The sequence below is a fragment of the Ranitomeya variabilis genome, chromosome 1, assembly GCF_051348905.1.
Source record: "Ranitomeya variabilis isolate aRanVar5 chromosome 1, aRanVar5.hap1, whole genome shotgun sequence".
Lineage (NCBI taxonomy): Eukaryota > Metazoa > Chordata > Amphibia > Anura > Dendrobatidae > Ranitomeya > Ranitomeya variabilis.
The window spans coordinates 713,312,212-713,332,219 of record NC_135232.1 but is presented as its reverse complement, the minus strand read 5'-3'; the positions used below and the strand labels follow the sequence as shown (position 1 = coordinate 713,332,219).

At 45.2% G+C, this 20,008-nt stretch overlaps 1 protein-coding gene across 5 annotated transcripts in view; it reads left to right on the top strand.

Annotated features, from left to right (window-relative positions):
- The window catches only part of TSHR (thyroid stimulating hormone receptor), a 127,836-nt gene that overhangs the window by 49,052 nt on the left and 58,776 nt on the right, over window positions 1-20,008 (top strand). For 4 of the 5 annotated variants that reach the window (XM_077267448.1, XM_077267449.1, XM_077267450.1 and 1 more), the window contains one exon: window positions 3,951-4,025. The exons of the other annotated variant lie outside the window; for it this stretch is intronic. In XM_077267448.1, coding sequence (XP_077123563.1) covers window positions 3,951-4,025 — 75 coding nt within the window. The remainder of the gene's footprint in view (window positions 1-3,950; window positions 4,026-20,008) is intronic. 5 annotated transcript variants of the gene reach the window in all.

Genomic DNA, 20,008 nt, shown 5'->3' with positions numbered 1-20,008 from the left:
CCCAGAGAGGGGTGGTGTCTCTAGAAGGGGTAGAGTCCCAAAAGGGGGCAGTGACCCAAACAGGGATGGTGGCCCAAAAGGAGATGGAGTCCCATCCAGTCTGCTATATGAACTACCCACCCAGTAAGAGGATACGTGGGTGTGCCCTGCAGATGTACGAAGAGGATATGGTCGGACTGGTCAATTCTGAGAGCTTGGTGACTCTAGTGAGGGTTACGCCCTCAGCTGTACACATCTACACCTGTAGTCATCTCATATCCCCAGTAGTCAACTCATTTCCCTTGTGGTGAAATGCTACCTGAGGGGGTTGGAAATCACTCGCTTGGCACGGGATTTAAGCACTCAGGCACGGTTTATCCACGTAAACAGTCTTATTAGGTTTATTAGACATCATAAACCATAACATAAACAGTTCATTATACATATCAATGGAACATATTAACCATCGACAGTCTGTTCCAATGGCAGATCCATGTCTGCCCGTAACCCCTTGTTATCTGGAGTTACCTTACAGGAGCTCAGGCTCCACACACTGACTCCTGCCAGTACTGGTTCACAGGGGAAAGCTGCCTCATTGGGATCACCGTCCTTGTGACGAGGGCACCTCGGATAGTCCAGACCCACAGTAGGAACTGTAGCTTTCCCAACACAGAAGCCGTCATAGGCTCTGTAGATACAGCCTATCCATGCGCTTTCAGGAAGTCCAATCACAGGCACTTCCAACACAGGCCATCAATCCATGGTCTCACCAGGTGCTTGCAGGACTCCAGTCCATCCCAGGACAATCCAACACCCTGAGTGTTCAGGACTCACACTCTCACCTGGTGCTTGCAGGACTCCAGTCCATCCCAGGACAATCCATCACCCTGAGCATTCAGGTCTACAGTCTCTCTAGGTGCTTCCAGGACATCTCCACTCACAGGAGACTCCAACACCGACCGTCCAGGTCCACGGTCTCTCAGGTGCTTCCAGGAAGACTCCACTCACAGGAGCTTCCAACACCGACCGTCCAGGACCCTGCACATGGACCAAACAGATCTATACACTCTGACCATGTGACCAGACATCAGTCACATTACGTAGCTGTAACCACTCCCCTAGATGGGAGTGTGTGTGGTTAGCCAGCCCCGCCCAGCTAACCCGTTAAGCCCGCCCTTATAAGTAAACACAACAAACTCTTGTGGAACTTTAAGTCCCAGCATAACCATATAATTTTGGGCTTACAGCGCAGAGCACCTCTGCGACACATACCGGCCATTTACAATCCTGCCAGACTTTGTCTCATCACCATAATTATGCCTCCAAGTGCATCCTGAAGCACACACACAGCTAAAGGATGAACCGCTCACAAGAGGAGAATTCCTTCAATATGTGAAGCAGGGTCTGACATTGGAAAAAGGGATTTATAAGAAAAGAGGGAAAATAGAAATGTTTGACAAACTGTGGTCTGCGTGGCTTGAAATGGGATAGAGGTTAGGTATTAGGGATAGGAGAGTTGAGGGCCTGACTCGGTGAGAACAAAACATGGCGTATGCGGTCCTAATTGGGATAAATTCCATGAAGTATCATTGGTGGAAGTGTTATTAAAAGAGGTGAGCTGTCTTATTGGGGTGGGGAGGGATAAGTTGGGAATATTGGGGTTTTGATACTGGCAAAATATTGTATTGAAAACAAGACTATAATATGTAAAATTGCAATGTTATTCTTAATAAAAATCTATTTGAGTAAAAAAAAAAAAGCACACACATAGCGCCCCCTGGCTGCAACATGGGTCACCGCACCACACCCTCTATAGCCATCTCATACCCCTGTAGTCATCTCATACCCCGTATAGTCATCTCACATCCGCTGTAGTCATCTCATACCCCCCTGTAGTCATCTCATGCCCCCTGTAGTCATCCCATTCCACCTTGTAGTCATCTCATACCCTCTATAGTCACTATTTTATCTCTGTACTCACCCCATACCACTATAGTCACTTTCTACCCCTTGTAGTCATCTCATACCCGGTATAAACACTTTCTACCGCCCTGTAGTAATCTCATACCCTCTATTATTTATATAGCACCATTGATTCCATGGTGCTGTACGTGAGAAGGGGTTACATACAAATTACAGATATCACTTACAGTAAGCAAACTAACAATTACAGACTGGTACAGAGGGGCGAGGACCCTGCCCTTGCTGGCTTACATTCTACAGGATGGTGGGGAAGGAGACAGTAGGTCAAGGGTTGCAGGAGCTCCGGTGTTGGTGAGGCCGTAGCTCCGGTAGTGGTGAGGAGGCAGCGGGGTCAGTGCAGGCTGTAGGCTTTCCTGAAGAGGTGGGTTTTCAGGTTCCGTCTGAAGGATCTGAATGTGGTTGATAGTCGGACGTGTTGGAGCAAAGAATTCCAGAGGATGGGAGATATTTGGGAGAAGTCTTGGAGGTGGTTGGGTGAGGAGAGAACAAGTGTGGACGAGAGAAGGAGGTCTTGGGAGGACCAGAGATTGCGTGAGGGAAGATATCGGCAGATTAGTTCAGCGATATATGGAGGAGACAGGTTATGGATGGCTTTGTAGGTCAGTATTAGTCATTTGAACTGGATACGCTGAGGGAATGTGAGCCAGTGAAGAGATTTGCAGAGTGGGGAAGTGGAGGAGTTGTGAGGAGAGAGATGAATTAGGCAGCAGAGTTAAGGATGGACTGGAGAGGTGCAAGGGTGTTAGCAGGAAAGCCACAGAAAAGGATGTTGCAGTAGTCGAGGCGGGAGATGATGAGGGCATGCACAAGCATTTTAGTAGATTGACGGTTGAGGAATGGACGGATTCTGGAGATATTTTTGAGCTGGAGGCGACAGGAGGTGGAAAGAGCTTGGATGTGCGGTTTGAAGGACAGGACATAGTCAAGGGTTACTCCGAGGCAGCGGACTTCCGGTACGGGGGAAAGCGTGATGTCGTTAATTGCGATAGATAGGTCAGGTAAGGAAGAGCTATGAGATGGAGGAAAGATGATGAGTTCAGATTTGTCCACATTGAGTTTAAAGCCGCGAGCGGAGAAGAAGGTGTGGGAGACGCTGAATGTGCGGTTGGAAAGGTATGAGGAGAACCAGGATAGGGTGAAGTCTTTGATGCCAAAGGAGGAGAGGATCTGCAGTAGGAGGCAGTGGTCAACTGTGTCGAAAGCAGAGGACAGGTCTAGAAGGAGGAGTATAGTTTGGTTCGTTAGATTTGGCTGTAAGTAGGTCGTTAGTAATTTTGGTCAGGGCTGTCTCAGTTGAGTGATGGGGGCGGAAACCAGATTGTAAATTGTCAAAGAGCAAGTTAGATGAGAGGTGGGAGGAAAGTTCAGCGTGGACGTGCTGCTCCAGGAGTTTGGAAGCGAATCGGAGCAGCGATATTGGGCGATAGCTGGACATAGCAGTTGGATCGAGGGTTGGCTTTTTAAGGATAGGCGTGATTGTGGCATGTTTGAAAGCAGAAGGGAAGGTGCCAGAAGTTAGTGATAGGTTGAAGAGGTGCGTTAGGGATGGGCTAAGAGTGGCAGTGAGGTTGGGGAGGAGGTGGGATGGAGTCGAGCGCACAGGTGGTGAGGTGCGATTTGGAGAGGAGACAATTAAGCTCCCCTTCAGTGTCATCTAATAACTCCTGTGGTCATTACATACCCTTGTGGTCATATCATAACATCGTAGTCATTTCATACCCCCTGCAGCCATCTCATACCCCTTGAAGTAATCTCATACCCCTGCAGTCATCTCATACCCCCAGCAGTCATTTCATAACCCCTGTAGTCATCTCATGCCCCCTGCAGTCATCCTATTCTCCCTGTAGTCATCTCATGCCCTCTGCAGTCAACTCATACCCCCTGCTGTCTCCTCATACTGCCCAGTTGTATAAGCCTATGTGTCACACGCCTGCACACTATAGTGCGGTGTTACAGGACATGACATGGTGCCTTTTGTTTTCCTGCAGTTTTATTACGTTGGACACAGAGCTGAGGAGGATGGAGTCTGGATCCTTTCAGGGCCTTGGAAGGATCACTGAGATGTGAGTGTGTTCCCACCCTGGGGTCTCAGGTCCGTAGTGTCACATAACTGGCTCCTTAGTCACCGGCGGGAGGTGTTATTATTATCATAAGATGCCATTTTTTTCCCAGAGTGCTGCATGTATAAAACGCATTTAACCCCTTCCTGGCATGTGATGTACATGTGTGGGCTCAAGAGCTGAATTCTGCTTGTGACAGCAGCAATCACAGCCGAGCTCGCATCGCTGCTGCTAACGTCTGACAGAGGCATTGAATCCCCTCATATAAGATCATTGCACAATGGAGAACAAGCAATCAGACGCGTCCCCTGAGGCTGAACAAGTAAGAAAAATAATTTCCCTATAAGAATAAAGATATTAAAAAGATAAATATATTTGGTAAGTCGGATGCACCAAAACATAAAAGCCATAAAGGAAACGAAAGAATGGAATGTCAGAATTGTCACAAGTCCCAGAAAGAACACAACAAAAAGAGATCGAAATGTTGTCTGTAACCTGGAGTGAGTGAAGACATCAGCCGGCACACAGCTCCAAGAAGTGTTGGAGAACACAGGGCCCTCACAGAGCACACCATTCTGGGGCCCCCAGAGAATGCCATTCTGGTGCCACCATCTAGCAATACAGAAATATCACAGGACAAGTCTGCAACAAACAGGAGGATTGCGCTGTGTACATTAAAGGGTTGTCCACCAATGAGGACAGCACTGTGTACATTAAAGGGATTGCCCTCAAATGAGGAGGACAGCGCTGTGTACATTAAAGGAGTTGTCCACCATTGCGGAGCATAGCTTTATGTACATTAAAGGAGTTGTCCACCAATGGGGACAAATTTTTTCCTTATTTATATGCATGCACTGCGGCCAAGAATCATTAGTCACATGTTCCCACACCAGCAGCCATTGTATGGACTGGAAAGCGGTGCCGTCTGTGCGGAGGAGAGCCTGTCCTACTGATATAATGGTAAGGGCCACAAACCCATGTCCTCAACACATCTGATAAAAGAAAGATAATGTGTCCATCCTCATTCCCTCATATTGCAGCCAGCAATCACCCGTGAAATACAGAGCCAATAGAACATTTTTAATGAAACCAAATTGCAAAAATTATTTTTGGCCCCAATTACATACATTTAAGTAAGAAAAAAATGTCCTCAAAGGTGGACATCCATTTTAGGATAAAATATGTGAAACTAAACATCAGATTTCTTTTATTTTTCTTCAGACTATTTTAAATATTTTCGCATCCACTGTACATTGGATTTGATGGACTACGTTGGGCCAGCATGGGATCTAGTTAGTTAATAAAATGTGTTCTATTCTGATGATACTTTGTCGATTTATCTGTCCATTTGCATATGTGGTGAGGCAATTACTATTATACAATCTCTCTGCCCCACATGTACCTGGATTACCATCTATGATGCCCATTATGAAGCAGAAATAAATAGCCCTAGCATAGTAGGTATAGATACCTCAATTCTGCATAAATGAATAGTTAGAAAATAAAAATAACATGGGCTTCTCTCATTCTACATAACAAACCAAGGTAAAAAATGACAGCAGTAAACTGATACTATCAGTTGGGAAGATCCATGGATATTGGTCAATTCACACCCTAAAAACACCAGCCAGCTGTCAATCCAGAGGTGGCCTGTCACTTTGCATAGTCCAGTCCTGAGGGTAACCCAGCTCCTCTAAATACCACATTGCGGAGACACGGTGGGTCAGCGGGTGCTCTCGTCCACTGGCCCAAGACCACATGGACCAGGGCTCATCAAACAGAACGCCCGCTCTCCTCTTACCATGGGCTGAACACTACTCAGACAACACAGGGTGAGGGTAAAATAGTGGTTAAATTCTTTATTGAACCATGACACAGAATATACACATGGAACAGTCCCAGCAAAATACCCAAGATAGAGAAAAATTACAGAGTCTCACCCTTCCGCTGACTCGCTGGGATTAGAGCAGCTGTGACTTCCGGACTTCCATGGCCGACTACCCTCACCAGTGACAACCAAAGAGAGGAGGTAACAAAAAACGTAGAAAGCTGACAGTCTATTGAGGTACAAGGCCAGGTGACCGGAGGGTCACAACCTGGCTGCTCCAAAACATTTCCATGGAGCCAGGTGTCCAGAGGGTCCCAATCCTGGCTTCCCCAAAGCATCCATAGGCCTCAAGTGACCAATGGGTTCCAATCCTGGCTTCCCCAAACGTATCCATGGGTTTAATGATGGTCAATGGAGCAGATCTGTATTCTTCCAGCTGGGAACGTGGTCCTAAGCTGACATTCTGTAGAGTCAAATCGGTGGCCCTCTTGATGGAGCAATGTTGTACTGGCAGTTCTGTCAAGTCACCCTGATTCCTTTTCTATCTCTTTGTAGAAGACAAGAAATCCCTTTTTATACCCACCTCGGTGTTTCAGGTCATCATCCAGGAGTTTTTCATCCTCTGTTTTTCAAGTTAACAAACTGGCTGGCCTGGTACAATATGTAATCAACATATCAGCAAACATCTATTGTTCAATTACCCTATGTTGCTGTTCCTAGAGATAACAGACAGTAAGATACAACAAACATCAACTCAAAAGTCAACGTTAAAGGCTAATACAAACAATAGTCTGTGTTTCTTGACCAGCCAAAGAAAAACACAAATTCAAAAGTCAACATAAGATTATAGTCTATGTCTTCTAGCCTACTGAAAATAGACATCTGGATAATTAAGATTAAATATTGTATCCCCACATTGCTCCCCCATCTAAAATTGCCAGACATGATTGGAACCCTTTCATCCTTCTCCATTTATCGGGGACTGTCCATCAGCATGGCTTTAAGCACAGATACAAATGTAAGAGGTCTCACGTTCATGACAATGAAACTTTGTATCATCTAGATTCCTCAGAGCATATTCCATGTTTTCCTTGTGAATAAACTCCACATGTAATTGACGAGAACCAACGCGCATCCATTGCACCCACACATGGCGTCCCCGCACCCCGTAGTTTCTGGGTTAAATCAAATCGAGTGTCGGGGTTCCGGTATTCAATCCGTCGGAACTGGCACAGCTCCTGTAGTTGAAATTGTTTGCTGCGGTTATACATCCACTCTGGTCTTCTTCCCAGGACAGAGTTGGTGGGGTTGGACATAGTGGCATCCAAAACCTGCTGTGCATGCCTCACCCATGGTTTGCTGGGTCTGTCTATATGCCTCCTTGGTTGTGGAGCTCTTGGACGGTGTCTAAGAACACCAGTCATCTGCAGCTTGCCCAGGCTGAGGAGTAACCCACCCCTGCTACCAAATGTGGAGACACGGGGAGTCACTGTGTTTCTTGTCCGCTAGTCCGAGACCACATGGACCACGGCTGATCCATCTGAATGTCCGCTCTCCTTCCCGATGGGCAGAATGCTTCTCAGACAACAAAGGGTAAGGGTAAAAAAGTGTGGCAATACTTTATTGAACCACAAAGCTGACAATAACACATTGAACAGTACCAGCACAGTACCCAAGATGGTGCAAAATTACAAAGTCTCACCCTCCTGCTGACTTGTCGGGATTAGAGCAGCTGCGATTCCGGGGCTTCCAGGGCCGACTAACACCACATTTGGCACCCTGCTTTTGGAGGGCACACACAGAGAAGAAGTAATGGCAAGCGTAGGAAACTGACAACCTGTGGAAAAGGGGAGGCTTCAATCCAGCACGGCAATCCAGGTAAAAAAAAATCAACTTATTAAATCATGTTAAAAGAATTAAAAGAAACCTGATGCGTTTCTGGCCCAGCAGATGCACTCTTAGTCATAAGATGTAAAACAAAATGAAGGGAAAACATACAAAGAGAAAATTAACCAATCATCATGTGGGATTAATTAATCAATCGAAAATGCAACAGCTGCGTGAGCAACCAACAACACAACATATGATGGCATTAATTTATATATAAAAAAGATCATTCCTGTGAGTCATCGTATTGGGAAATTTAGTATTCAAACATAGAATCCAGTGTGCCTCTCTTAGGGTGAGCTCTCTTTGCCAATTACCGTACTTTCACATATAGGATAAGGTCATTTTTCTAAAGCTAAAAACGCAAAGTGTGTAAGGTCCCCTTTGTGAACTGAGACAAAAAGTTTGCATGCACCTGAATACGAGCTATTTTCATTGTTGATATTAGCTATATGCTCAGCAATTCTTGAATTGATGTTTCCGGTTGTGCATACAATATAGTTAAATTTGCATGCAACAGTTAATGCAATACACCACGTATTTGGATTCACGGTTTATAAAGGAGTTGATATTGTAATGGATATTCGAAGGAATGGTAAATGACAGTGTCTTGTCCAATGTATAGGAGCAGACATTACATCTAGATCCTGCACACTTGTAGAAACTTTAGTAGTGAGCCAGGTAGACTTAGGAAAAGGTTGTTTTAGCATACTTGGGTGCAACATATTGCCGAGTGTGAGACCTCTTCTGGCTACTACTCTGCAGCCCTTGTCAAGGATAGTACGTAGAGAGCTGTCCTGGTTCAAGACGGGTAAGTACGGTACTTTTTATATCATTGAACTGTGGACTGAAAGTGGTTGAGAAAGTGATCGGGGACCGAGTGTTGTTATCATGACTGTGCTCCTTGTATAGCAAATCAGATCTGGGCTGGCAAAATTACTTTTTTCAGCGCATGCTTCACATTTAGGCTCTTATAGCTTGGATTGATTAACCTTTTAGTTCTGGCAGCACTTTCCTCAATAAAAGCATTATTCGTGGAGCAAATGGGTCTGGCACAGGTGAACTCACCAGACGGTATAGCCTGTGTGGTGTGGCTGGGATGGCTTTCTGAAGAGGGATGTTTCCACCTTATGTCTCAGAGGGTTACCCACTAAATTAATGTCCAGGGAGGAGACTTGCCTGGACGGGGAACCAACTGTAAATTTAATTCACTGGTATTAAGGTAAGATCCACAACCGTCAAAATTAGATGTTGAACCTTCCCCTAAAAAACGGAGGTCATACACATATCTGCCAAACCATTTGATAGAATGGAAAAAAGACTGTTTTCTGTAAAAATGGAATTCTCCTCCCACCATGACATGCACAAAATTGCAAGAGATGGGTAAAATGTTGAGCCTTCGGGGCACCTAGTATTTGAAGGAAAAAAAAATAGAATTCAAACTGAAAAAATTGTGTTTCAATTTGTAAAAATTCTAAAGCTGAAAGAATAAAGTTTTTGAGATGAGATGATTAGGCGCTGTACCTGTCAAGGTGATAGTGGATGGCTAAAAAATGAGGAATGGTGGAGTATAAATTGATGACATCACAGGTTATAAAAAGCAAATCATCACACCACAGAAAGGTATCAAAAACCTTTAGGACTGTGATTGTGTCCTTTAGATAACCTGGGGTCCTGACAACAAATGGTTGTAAGGGTACCGTCACACAGTGGAATTTTTATCGCTACGACGGCACGATTCGTGACGTTCTAGCGATATCATTACGATCTCGCAGTGTCTGACACGCTACTGCGATCAGGCACCCAGCTGAGAATCGTACGTCGTAGCACATCGTTTGAAACTTTCTTTCGTCGCTGGATCTCCCGCTGTCATCGCTGGATCGTTGTGTGTGACAGCGATCCAGCGATGCGTTCGCTGGTAACCAGGGTAAACATCGGGTTACTAAGCGCAGGGCCGCGCTTAGTAACCCGATGTTTACCGTGGTTACCAGCATAAAAGTAAAAAAAAAAAAAACGTACATACTCACCATCTGATGTCCGTCCGGTCCCTTGCAGTCTGCTTCCCGCTCTGACTGTCTGCCGGCCGGAAAGTGAGAGCAGATCACAGCGGTGACATCACTGCTGTGCTGTGCTCTCACTGTACGGCGGCACTCAGTCACAGCGGAAAGCAGACTGCAAGGGACCGGACGGACATCAGATGGTGAGTATGTACGGGTTGTTTTTTTTTACTTTTACGCTGGTAACCACGGTAAACATCGGGTTACTAAGCGCGGCCCTGCGCTTAGTAACCCGATGTTTACCCTGGTTACCCGGGGACTTCGGCATCGCTCCAGCGCCGTGATTGCACAGTGTGACCGCAGTCTACGACGCTGGAGCGATAATCATACGACGCTGCGACGTCACGGATCGTGCCGTCGTAGCGATTAAAATGGCACTGTGTGACGGTACCCTAAGTGTTCATCCAACCACTGGCTGAGATTCTCACTGAGAGAACACAGTCCTGAAATGATCGGTCGTAGGGGAGGTGGAAATAACCCCTTGTGGGTTTTGGGTAGTCCATGGAAGATTGGTAATACCGGGTGGTGAAGTAAAAGCCATATCTTAATTTTACTATTTATGACCCCTAGATTGATATCCTTATCAGGCAATGTAGATAATAATGAGTAGGGTCAATTGGTAGGGATCTGTATGTAAGGGTGTCCCTGAGAATATCATTGGCAAGTTTGATATACAGCATAGTATCAAGAGCAGTGATACAACCTCCTTTGCCTGATTGTCGCATAGTCAAATTGGGATTAGCTTGCAGATCCCTTATTGCTTGTTACTAAATGTTACTCATATTTTGAAAGAGCGCGAGGAGGAGGATTGTTGATGCAGTTCCTTTATCATGTCAAGTCATGCTCCGCCAGGGACTGGAACAGATCTAACAATGGAACATTAGATTTTATCGGGTAGTAGGTAGGATTTCTAGGGACAATGGTGATGTCATTAATGAAATGTGCAAGGTTCTCCTTATCTTGCAAGGATAACAAGGTTAGTACAGCACTATGTTCTTTTGGAGAAAAAGAAGAGGTATCATGCGCAATAAAACGATATATAGTAGAATTTGAGTTACCGTATATACTCGAGTATAAGCCGACCCGAGTATAAGCCGACCCCCTAATTTTGCAACAAAAAACTGGGAAAACTTATTAACTCGAGTATAAGCCTAGGGTGGAAAATGCAGCAGCTACCGGTAAATGTCAAAAATAAAAATAGATACCAATAAAAGTAAAATTAATTGAGACATCAGTAGGTTAAGTGTTTTTGAATATCCATATTGAATCAGGAGCTCAATATAATGCTCCATGCAGTTCATTATGGCCCCATAAGATGCTCCATACAAAATACCCACCATATAATGCTCCATACAGTTCATTATGGCCCCATAAGATGCTCCATATACAAATATGCCCCATATAATGCTCCATGCAGTTCTTTATGGCCCCATAAGATGACCCATATAATGCTCCATTCAGTTCTTTATGGCCCCATAGATGCTCCATGCAGTTTTTTATGGCCCCATAGATGCCCCATATAATGCTCCATGCAGTTATGGCCCCATAGATGCCCCATATAATGCTCCTTGCAGTTATGGCCCCATAGATGCCCCATATAATGCTCCATGCAGATATGGCCCCATAGATGCTCCATATAATGCTCTATGCAGTTATGGCCCCAAATATATACCATATAATGCTCCATGCAGTTATGGCCCCATAGATGCTCCATATAATGCTCCATGCAGTTATGGCCCCATATAATGCTCCATGCAGTTATGGCGCCATAGATGCTCCATGCAGTTATGGCCCCATAGATGCCCCATATAATGCTCCATGCAGTTATGGCCCCATATAATGCTCTATGCAGTTATGGCCCCATAGCTGCTCCATGCAGTTATGGCCCCATAGATGCCCCATATAATGCTCCATACAGTTATGGCCCCATAGATGCTCCATATAATGCTCCATGCAGTTATGGCCCCATAGATGCCCCATATAATACTCCATGCAGTTCTTTATGGCCCCATGGATGCCCCATATAATGCTCCATGCAGTTATGGCCCCATAGATGCCCCATATAATGCTCCATGCAGTTATGGCCTCATACATGCTCCATGTAATGCTCCATGCAGTTATGGCCCCATAGATGCCCCATATAATACTCCATGCAGTTCTTTATGGCCCCATGGATGCCCCATATAATGCTCCATGCAGTTATGGCCCCATAGATGCCCCATATAATGCTCCATGCAGTTATGGCCCCATACAAGCTTCATATATAATGCTCCATGCAGTTCTTTATGGCCCCACAGATGCCCCATATAATGCTCCTTGCAGTTATGTCCCCATAGATGCCCCATATAATGCTCCATGCAGTTATGGCCCCATAGATACCCCATATAATGCTCCATGCAGTTATGGCCCCATAGATGCCCCATATAATGCTCTATGCAGTTATGGCCCCATAGATGCTCCATATAATGCTCCATGCAGTTAAGGCCCCATAGATGCTCCATATAATGCTCCATGCAGTTATTGCCTCATAGATGCCCCATATAATGCTCCATGCAGTTCTTTATAGCCCCATAGATGCCCCATATAATGCTCCATGCAGTTATGGCCCCATAGATGCTCCATATAATGCTCCATGCAGTTCTTTATGGCCCCATAGATGCTCCATATAGCATTGTGCCACATGTAGTGCTGCTGCTGCACTAGAAAAAAAAAATGACATACTCACCTCTCATCGCTGCTCCTCAGCATCCCGTCTCTCCACACTGACTGTTCAAGCAGAGGGCGGCGCGCACACTAGTACGTCATCGCGCCCTCTGACCTGAACAGTCACTGCAAGAGGATGCGGAAGACGGAGCGTCGGTGGAACAAGGGAAGGTAAATATGACATACTCACCTGCTCCCGGCGCTCCCGACGTGGTCCCTGCATGTCCCACGGTGTTCGGCGCAACAGCTTCTTCCTGTAGTGAGCGGTCACATGGTACCGCTCATTACAGTAATGAATATGCGGCTCCACCCCTATGGGAGTGGAGTCCATATTCATTACTTTAATGAGCGGTACCACGTAACCGCTGAACAGGGGAAGAACTTGAAGCTGCTGCGCCGAACACCGTGGTACATGCAGGGACCGCGTCAGGAGCGCCGGGAGCAGGTGAGTATTTGACAGGCGTCGCTCCCCCTCACCCGCCGACCATGACTCGAATATAAGCCAAGAGGGGCACTTTCAGCCTATTTTTTTGGGCTGAAAATCTCGGCTTATACTCGAGTATATACGGTATTTATCCAAAAGAAGTGCTTCTTAACTGTAATTAATAGGGTGAATTTATTAATGTCTCTGATGGTCTGAAAAAGATCCTCTCCTTTTCCACTGCCATGGTTGTGCTCATCAGCTGGATCAGCACCCTCCAGTGATATTCTGCAACCTCAAGCTGGTCTAGGATGCTATGTAGATGCTCTCAAACCTTCTCCCCTCCATCCGTAGCTGACAGTCCATTGAGGTACAAGGCCAGGTGGCCAGAGGGTCACAACCCTGCTTCACCGAATGTCTCCATGGAGCCAGGTGATTGGTGGGCCTGATGCCCAAACGTATCTATAGGGCTCAGTGAACCGGTGGGTCCAACTCCTGGCTTCCCCAAACATATCCACGAGTTAAATAACGGTCAATGGAGCAGATCTGTATTCTTTCTGCTGTTGCCGTGATCCCCTAAGCTGGCATCCTGTAGAGTCAAATCTCTGTCCCTCATGATGGAGTCATGGTGTCCTGGCAGTTGTACTGTACAGTCACTCTGATTTTTTCTCTTTGCAGAAGACTAGAAATCCTTTTTTATAGCCACATCTGTGGCTCAGGTAATCATCCACATGTTGGTTGGGAGGTTGGATGAGTTTAACTTTTATTGTTTGAACATTTAATCAATTTGCATAGTTTTTACTTCTCTGTTTTGTAAGTCAACAAACTAGCTTGCTTAGTTCAATGTGTAATTAACATATTAACAGACAGATACTGTTCAATTATCCTATGTCCCTGTCAGCTCAGCAGCTCCTTCAGATCATTGATGTTTCCAGCTCAGCACCTCCTTCAGATTGTTGATGATGCTGGATCAGCACCTCCTTTAAATCGTTGATGTTGCCGGCTGTTACACCAAGGGGGGCGAGAGACAAGAGTGGACCCACTGGACCGTAATACCGAACCTCCCCCGAGCGAGCGAACCAGATGGACCAACCCCTATACAGGGATAGTTAGGGAGCAAGCTCGGAGGTCTCTAGTACTACGGATGTCAGGACCAGGGATCGGCTCCAGAGAAGAAGATAGAAAACCACAGGAGTGAATACAGGGAAACATGGAGATGGTCCACGGAAACGGAAGAAGCAGGAAAATGAGCTCCAAGGATGAAGAGATAAGGGTCACAGGGTAGAAGTACAGAGAAACAGGACTAGGTGGGAAAAGCAATAAGGAGGGCCTGGATGAAGAGCCAAACACAGAGAGACTCAGAGCTTAACTAAACAATCAGGCGCCTTCACAAAGGAAGGGCGGCCTGAAATACTAAGGGCTGCCTCCTATTGGCTCAGCAATGCTGCCGAGTCAGGTCGCAGCCTGGAGTGAAGAGGAGGAGTGCGCGCGCGCCCGGTCCCTAAGGAGAAGATGGGAGGAGACCGAACGTGTGACAGGCAGCGGAGGGGAGGCGCTGCCAACGCGCCCGAAGAGACACACACCGGGACCCAGATGAGGAAGGAGCAGGGAGCGAAGCGGGAGCGCCGATCCGAAGAGGAGGAAGAAGCAGCAGGCGCGGTGTCGGCGGAGACAGAGCCAAGATCGGCGGAGGTGAGTATAGATGTAACACCAGCTCAGCGCCTCCCTTAGATTTTTGATGTTGCTGGCTCAGGGCCTCCTTTAGATCTTTGATGTTGCCACCTCAGGGACACCTTTAGATCGTTGATGTTTCCAGCTCAGCACTTCCTTTAGCCTTGAACCTTGTTTTTCATTAAATTCCAAGCATTTTCTATGGGGTTAAGGCCCAGGTAATTACCTGGCCACTCTAAAATGGGAATGTTCTTGTCATTGAGAAACATTATGGCCTGGGCTTTGTGGGCAGGGGCTTCATCATGCATAAAGTAATCACAATCATAAATGACCCAAAAATTAAAGGGACTCTGTCACCCCAAAAATCGTATCTGAGCTAAGCCCACCGGCAACAGGGGCTTAGCTACAGCATTCTGTAATGCTGTAGCTAAGCCCCCGATGTAACCTGAAAGATGAGAAATAAAGGTTAGATTATACTCACCCAGGGTCGGTCCCGGTGCGGTCCTGTCCGATTGGCATCGCGATCCTGGTCCAGCGCCTCCCATCTTCATTTGATGACTTCCTCTTCTTGTCTTCTTGCTGCGGCTCCAGCACAGGTGTACTTTGTCTGCACTGTTGAGGGCAGAGCAAAGTACTGCAGTGCGCAGGCGCCGGGAAAGGTCAGAGACCCCCGGCGCCTGCGCACTGCAGTACTTTGCTCTGCCCTCAACAGGAAAAAGTATCAGCTGTGTATCCACCAGACTTCTGCTCAACACAACTGATGGTCCCAATCCCATTTATAAGGCAAGAAATCCCACTTATTAAACCTGACAGAGCACACCTGTGAGGTGAAAACCATTTCCGGTGACTACTCATCAAGAGAATGCCAAGAGTGTGCAAAGCAGTCATCAAAGCGAAAGGTGGCTACTTTGAAGAACCTAGAATATAAGACACATTTTCAGTTGTTTCACACTTTTTTGTTAAGCATATAATTCCACATGTGTTAATTCATAGTTTTGATACCTTCAGTGTGAATTTACAATTTTCATAGTCATGAAAATACAGAAAAATCTTTAAATGAGAAGGTGTGTCCAAACTTTTGTTCTGCCCTGTATATATATACATATATATATATATATATATACACAGCTCAAAAAAATAATGGGAACACTAAAATCCCATCCTACAGTAGTTATCACTGAATGAAATATTCCAGTTGTAAATCTCTATTCATTACATAGTGGAATGTGTTGAGAACAATAAAACCTAAAAATTATCAAAGTAAATCACAACTAATATCCCACGGAGGTCTGAAGTTGGAATGATGCTCAAAATCAAAGTGGAAAATGAAGTTATAGGCTGTTCCAACTTCAGTGGAAATGTCTCCCTACAATGCCTGGGCATGCTCCTGATGAGGCGTCAGGTGGTCTCATGAGGGATCTCCTCCCAGACCTAGGCTAAAGCATCCGCCAACTACTAGACAGTCTGTGGTGCAACGTGACGTTGGTGGATGGTGCGAGACATGTCCCAGATGTATTCCATCAGATTCAGGTCTGGGGAACGGGTGGGCCAGTCCATAGCTTCAATGCCTTCATCTTGCAGGAACTGCTGACACACTCCAGCCACATGAGGTCTGGCATTGTCCTGCATTAGGGGGAACCCAGGGCCAAGCGCACCAGCAAATGGTCTCACAAGGGGTCTGAGGATTTCATCTCGGTACCTAATGTCAGTCAGGCTACCTCTGGCGAGCACATGGAGGGCTGTGCGGCCCTCCAAAGAAATGCCACCCCACACCATTACTGACTCACTGCCAAACCGGTCATGCTGAAGGATGGTGCAGGCAGCACATCGCTCTCCACAGCATCTCTAGACTCTGTCACGACTGTCACCTGTGCTCAGTGTGAACATACTTTCATCTGTGAAGAGCACAGTGCGCCAGTGGCGAATTTGCCAATCCTGGTGTTCTGTGGCAAATGCCAAGTGTCCTGCATGGTGTGAGGTGTGAGCACAACCCCTATCTGTGGACTTCGGGGACTCAGATCATCCTCATGGAGTCAGTTTCTAACTGTGCAGACACATGCACATTTGTGGCCTGCTGGAGGTCATTTTGCAGGGCTCTGGCAGTGCTCCTCCTGTTTCTCCTTGAACAAAGGTGGAGGTAGTGGTCCTGCTGCTGGTTTGTTGCCCTCCTATGGCCCCCTCTTCGTCTCCTGGTGTACTGGCCTGTCTCCTGGTAGCGCCTCCAGCCTCTGGATACTATGCTGACAGACACAGCAAACCTTCTTGCCACAGCTCGCATTGATGTAACAAAATAGAGCAAAGTGTATGCATGAGAAATGGGATCACCACAACAGTTTAAAATTTATACAAAAAACATCTTTATTTTAGGAAACAAACACAACAACATAAAAACATTTAAAAACCCCAAAATATGACCTGGGGTAAAGGGTCCATATAGATACCAGATAAATGCTATAATATTGCACACAACATTAAACAGCCTATGCACATTAATGTACAGATAACCAAACCACTATTCCCAGCATATGGGCGTTATATAATGCAGTATGATATTACACATCAAATTATACACTCTTAAATAGAGGTAACCTTAAATAGAGGTTACCTCTATTTAAGAGTGTATAATTTGATGTGTAATATCATACTGCATTATATAACGCCCATATGCTGGGAATAGTGGTTTGGTTATCTGTACATTAATGTGCATAGGCTGTTTAATGTTGTGTGCAATATTATAGCATTTATCTGGTATCTATATGGACCCTTTACCCCAGGTCATATTTTGGGGTTTTTAAATGTTTTTATGTTGTTGTGTTTGTTTCCTAAAATAAAGATGTTTTTTGTATAAATTTTAAACTGTTGTGGTGATCCCATTTCTCATGCATACACTTTGCTCTATTTTGTTCCATTGTTGTTTGGTATGCAGTTGGTGATCCCCTTAAATGGTAAATATTTGTAGATGGTGCCTGCTCAGCAGTGTTGTTTAGCTCGCATTGATGTGCCACCCTGGATGAGCTGCACTACCTGAGCCACTTGTGTGGGTTGTAGAGTCCATCTCATGCTACCACGAGTGTGAAAGCACAACCAATATTCAAAAGTGACTAAAACATCAGCCAGAAGGCATTAGTACTGAGATGTGGTCTGTGGTCCCCACCTGCAGAACCACGCCTTTATTGAGGGTGTCTTGATAATTACCAATAATTTCCATCTATTGTCTGTTCCATTTGCACAACAGCATGTGAAATTGGATAGCACACGTCCCAAAAATCTAATATGTGAAAGAACCTTTATTGTCGGACACTGGGGATGGGAGGGGACCCTTATCCAGTTATGGCTTTATTAGTAGAGATAAGCGAGCAGTAAAATGCTCGGGTGCTCGTTATAGAGATGAGCGAGCAGTAAAATGATTGGGTGCTCATTACTAGAGATGAGCGAGCAGTAAAATGCTCTGGTGCTTGTTATAGAGATGAGTGAGCAGTAAAATGCTCGGGTGCTCGTTACTAGAGATGAGCGAGCAGTAAAATGCTCGGGTGTTCGTTACTAGGGATGAGTGAGCAGTAAAATGCTTGGGTGTTCGTTACTAGAGATAAGCGAGCAGTAAAATACTCAGGTGCTCGTTACTAGGGATGAGCGAGCAGTAAAATGCTCGGATGCTCGTTACTAGGGATGAGCGAGCAGTAAAATGCTCGGGTGCTCGAACCGAAGAATTCCTAATACTCATAGGCTCATTTGGAGTAACGAGTATAATGGGAAAGCTGAGCTTTTTTCCTACAGACTCTACAAAGAGGTTTGGGCGGCAGTGAAAATGTTCAAATGGAAGGGAATAGTGCTGAATGGAAGGAGAACAGCATGGGGAAGACCCAGAAAGCATCTCTGACCCCCAGATTGCTGCTGAGAACAATGGTGTCACACTTTTACTGCACTTTAAGGACTGACGATGAAACATTCCAAACCCACGAGAAATTGTATTTTACAGGAAAAAAATTGATACGAAAGATTTTTCCTGTATAATGACTTGTACATAAGGCTACATTTTACCCCTTCCTGACCTTGGATGTATGGATACGTCATGGCAATTTTGCAAGCACAGAGACGGGTGTGCGATCAATCGCCGCCAGGTGTCATCTGACTTTGACAGTTGACACCCAGCACTCACTGCCTCAGTCAGTAGAAATTGCAGCATTTAGCTAGCATAGCAAATAGATCAATGGCTGCACTCAACTGCACTAAAGCAAGGGAATGTGCGATACATGAAATGTGAATAGCATAATGGCTTGTGAAATCTATGAAAAAACACGAGATGCTTAGCACAAAATTTGGCCAAAAAATGTGAGCCCATCCATTATCGTCAAGGTAATCTCATGGATCGGATGGGTTCCTGACCTGTCTACCTAGTGTGAACACTTACCTCTGGCTAATAACATGGTAAAGCCTGCATTTATAGGAAGGTCAGAACCAACTGTGTTTGGATGTAGTTAAAATCACAGCATGGTGATCGGCGGGACGTTCAAGTCAGAAAAAATAGTACATAGCAAATATAGGTAAACTGACTGAACAGCGATCTAGTCTGAACTGGTGCATAACCAAAAAAGACTAACATAGCAAATAGATCAATGGCTGCACTCAACTGTAGTAAAGCAAGGGAATGTGCAATACATGAAATGTGAAGAGCATAATGGCTTGTGAAATCTATGAAAAAACACATGAGATGCTTAGCACAAAATTTGGCCAAAAAATGTGAGCCCATCCACCATCACCATCGTCAAGGTAATCTCATGGATTGGATGGGTCCCTGACCTGTCTACCTAGTGTGAACATTTTTTGGCCAAATCTTGTGCTATGTAAGTCTTTTTTGGTTATGCACCAGTTCAGACTAGATCGCTGTTCAGTCAGTTTACCTATATTTGCTAGTGGCATTCACTAGTGCTAGTGGCATTCACTATTATTAGTTGTATGATTTAACGCTTATCATTGTGTTGGTGACGGTGTGCTATAGCAAGCAGTATAATTGAGGCACATATTGAAGTGTGGTTTTATGGCACAATAGCCATTTTAGTATTAGCCATTTTAGTATTGGCCTTTACCGCAATATCTATCTTTTTCTATTGAATTTTCAATTTTTTTTACAGAGTTGGCACAGTACTTGTCTTGATATCAGCGGCTTTAGGGCTTCTTTGAATTAGCGCCAGTGTGTTGTATATTCTTTTCTGAAAAATTATAGCTGTCTAAATATGGGGATGCAAAAACTAGTTTTTGTAAAAAAAAAGCGTAATTTATCTTGTGACAGCAGCGAAACATAAAAACGAGATATAAATCTGGTATCGCTGTAATCGCATAGACCAGAAGAATAAAGTCACGTAATCACTTATACTGCACGAGGAATGGCGTAAAAAATAAATAAAACCAATTCTTCACCTGC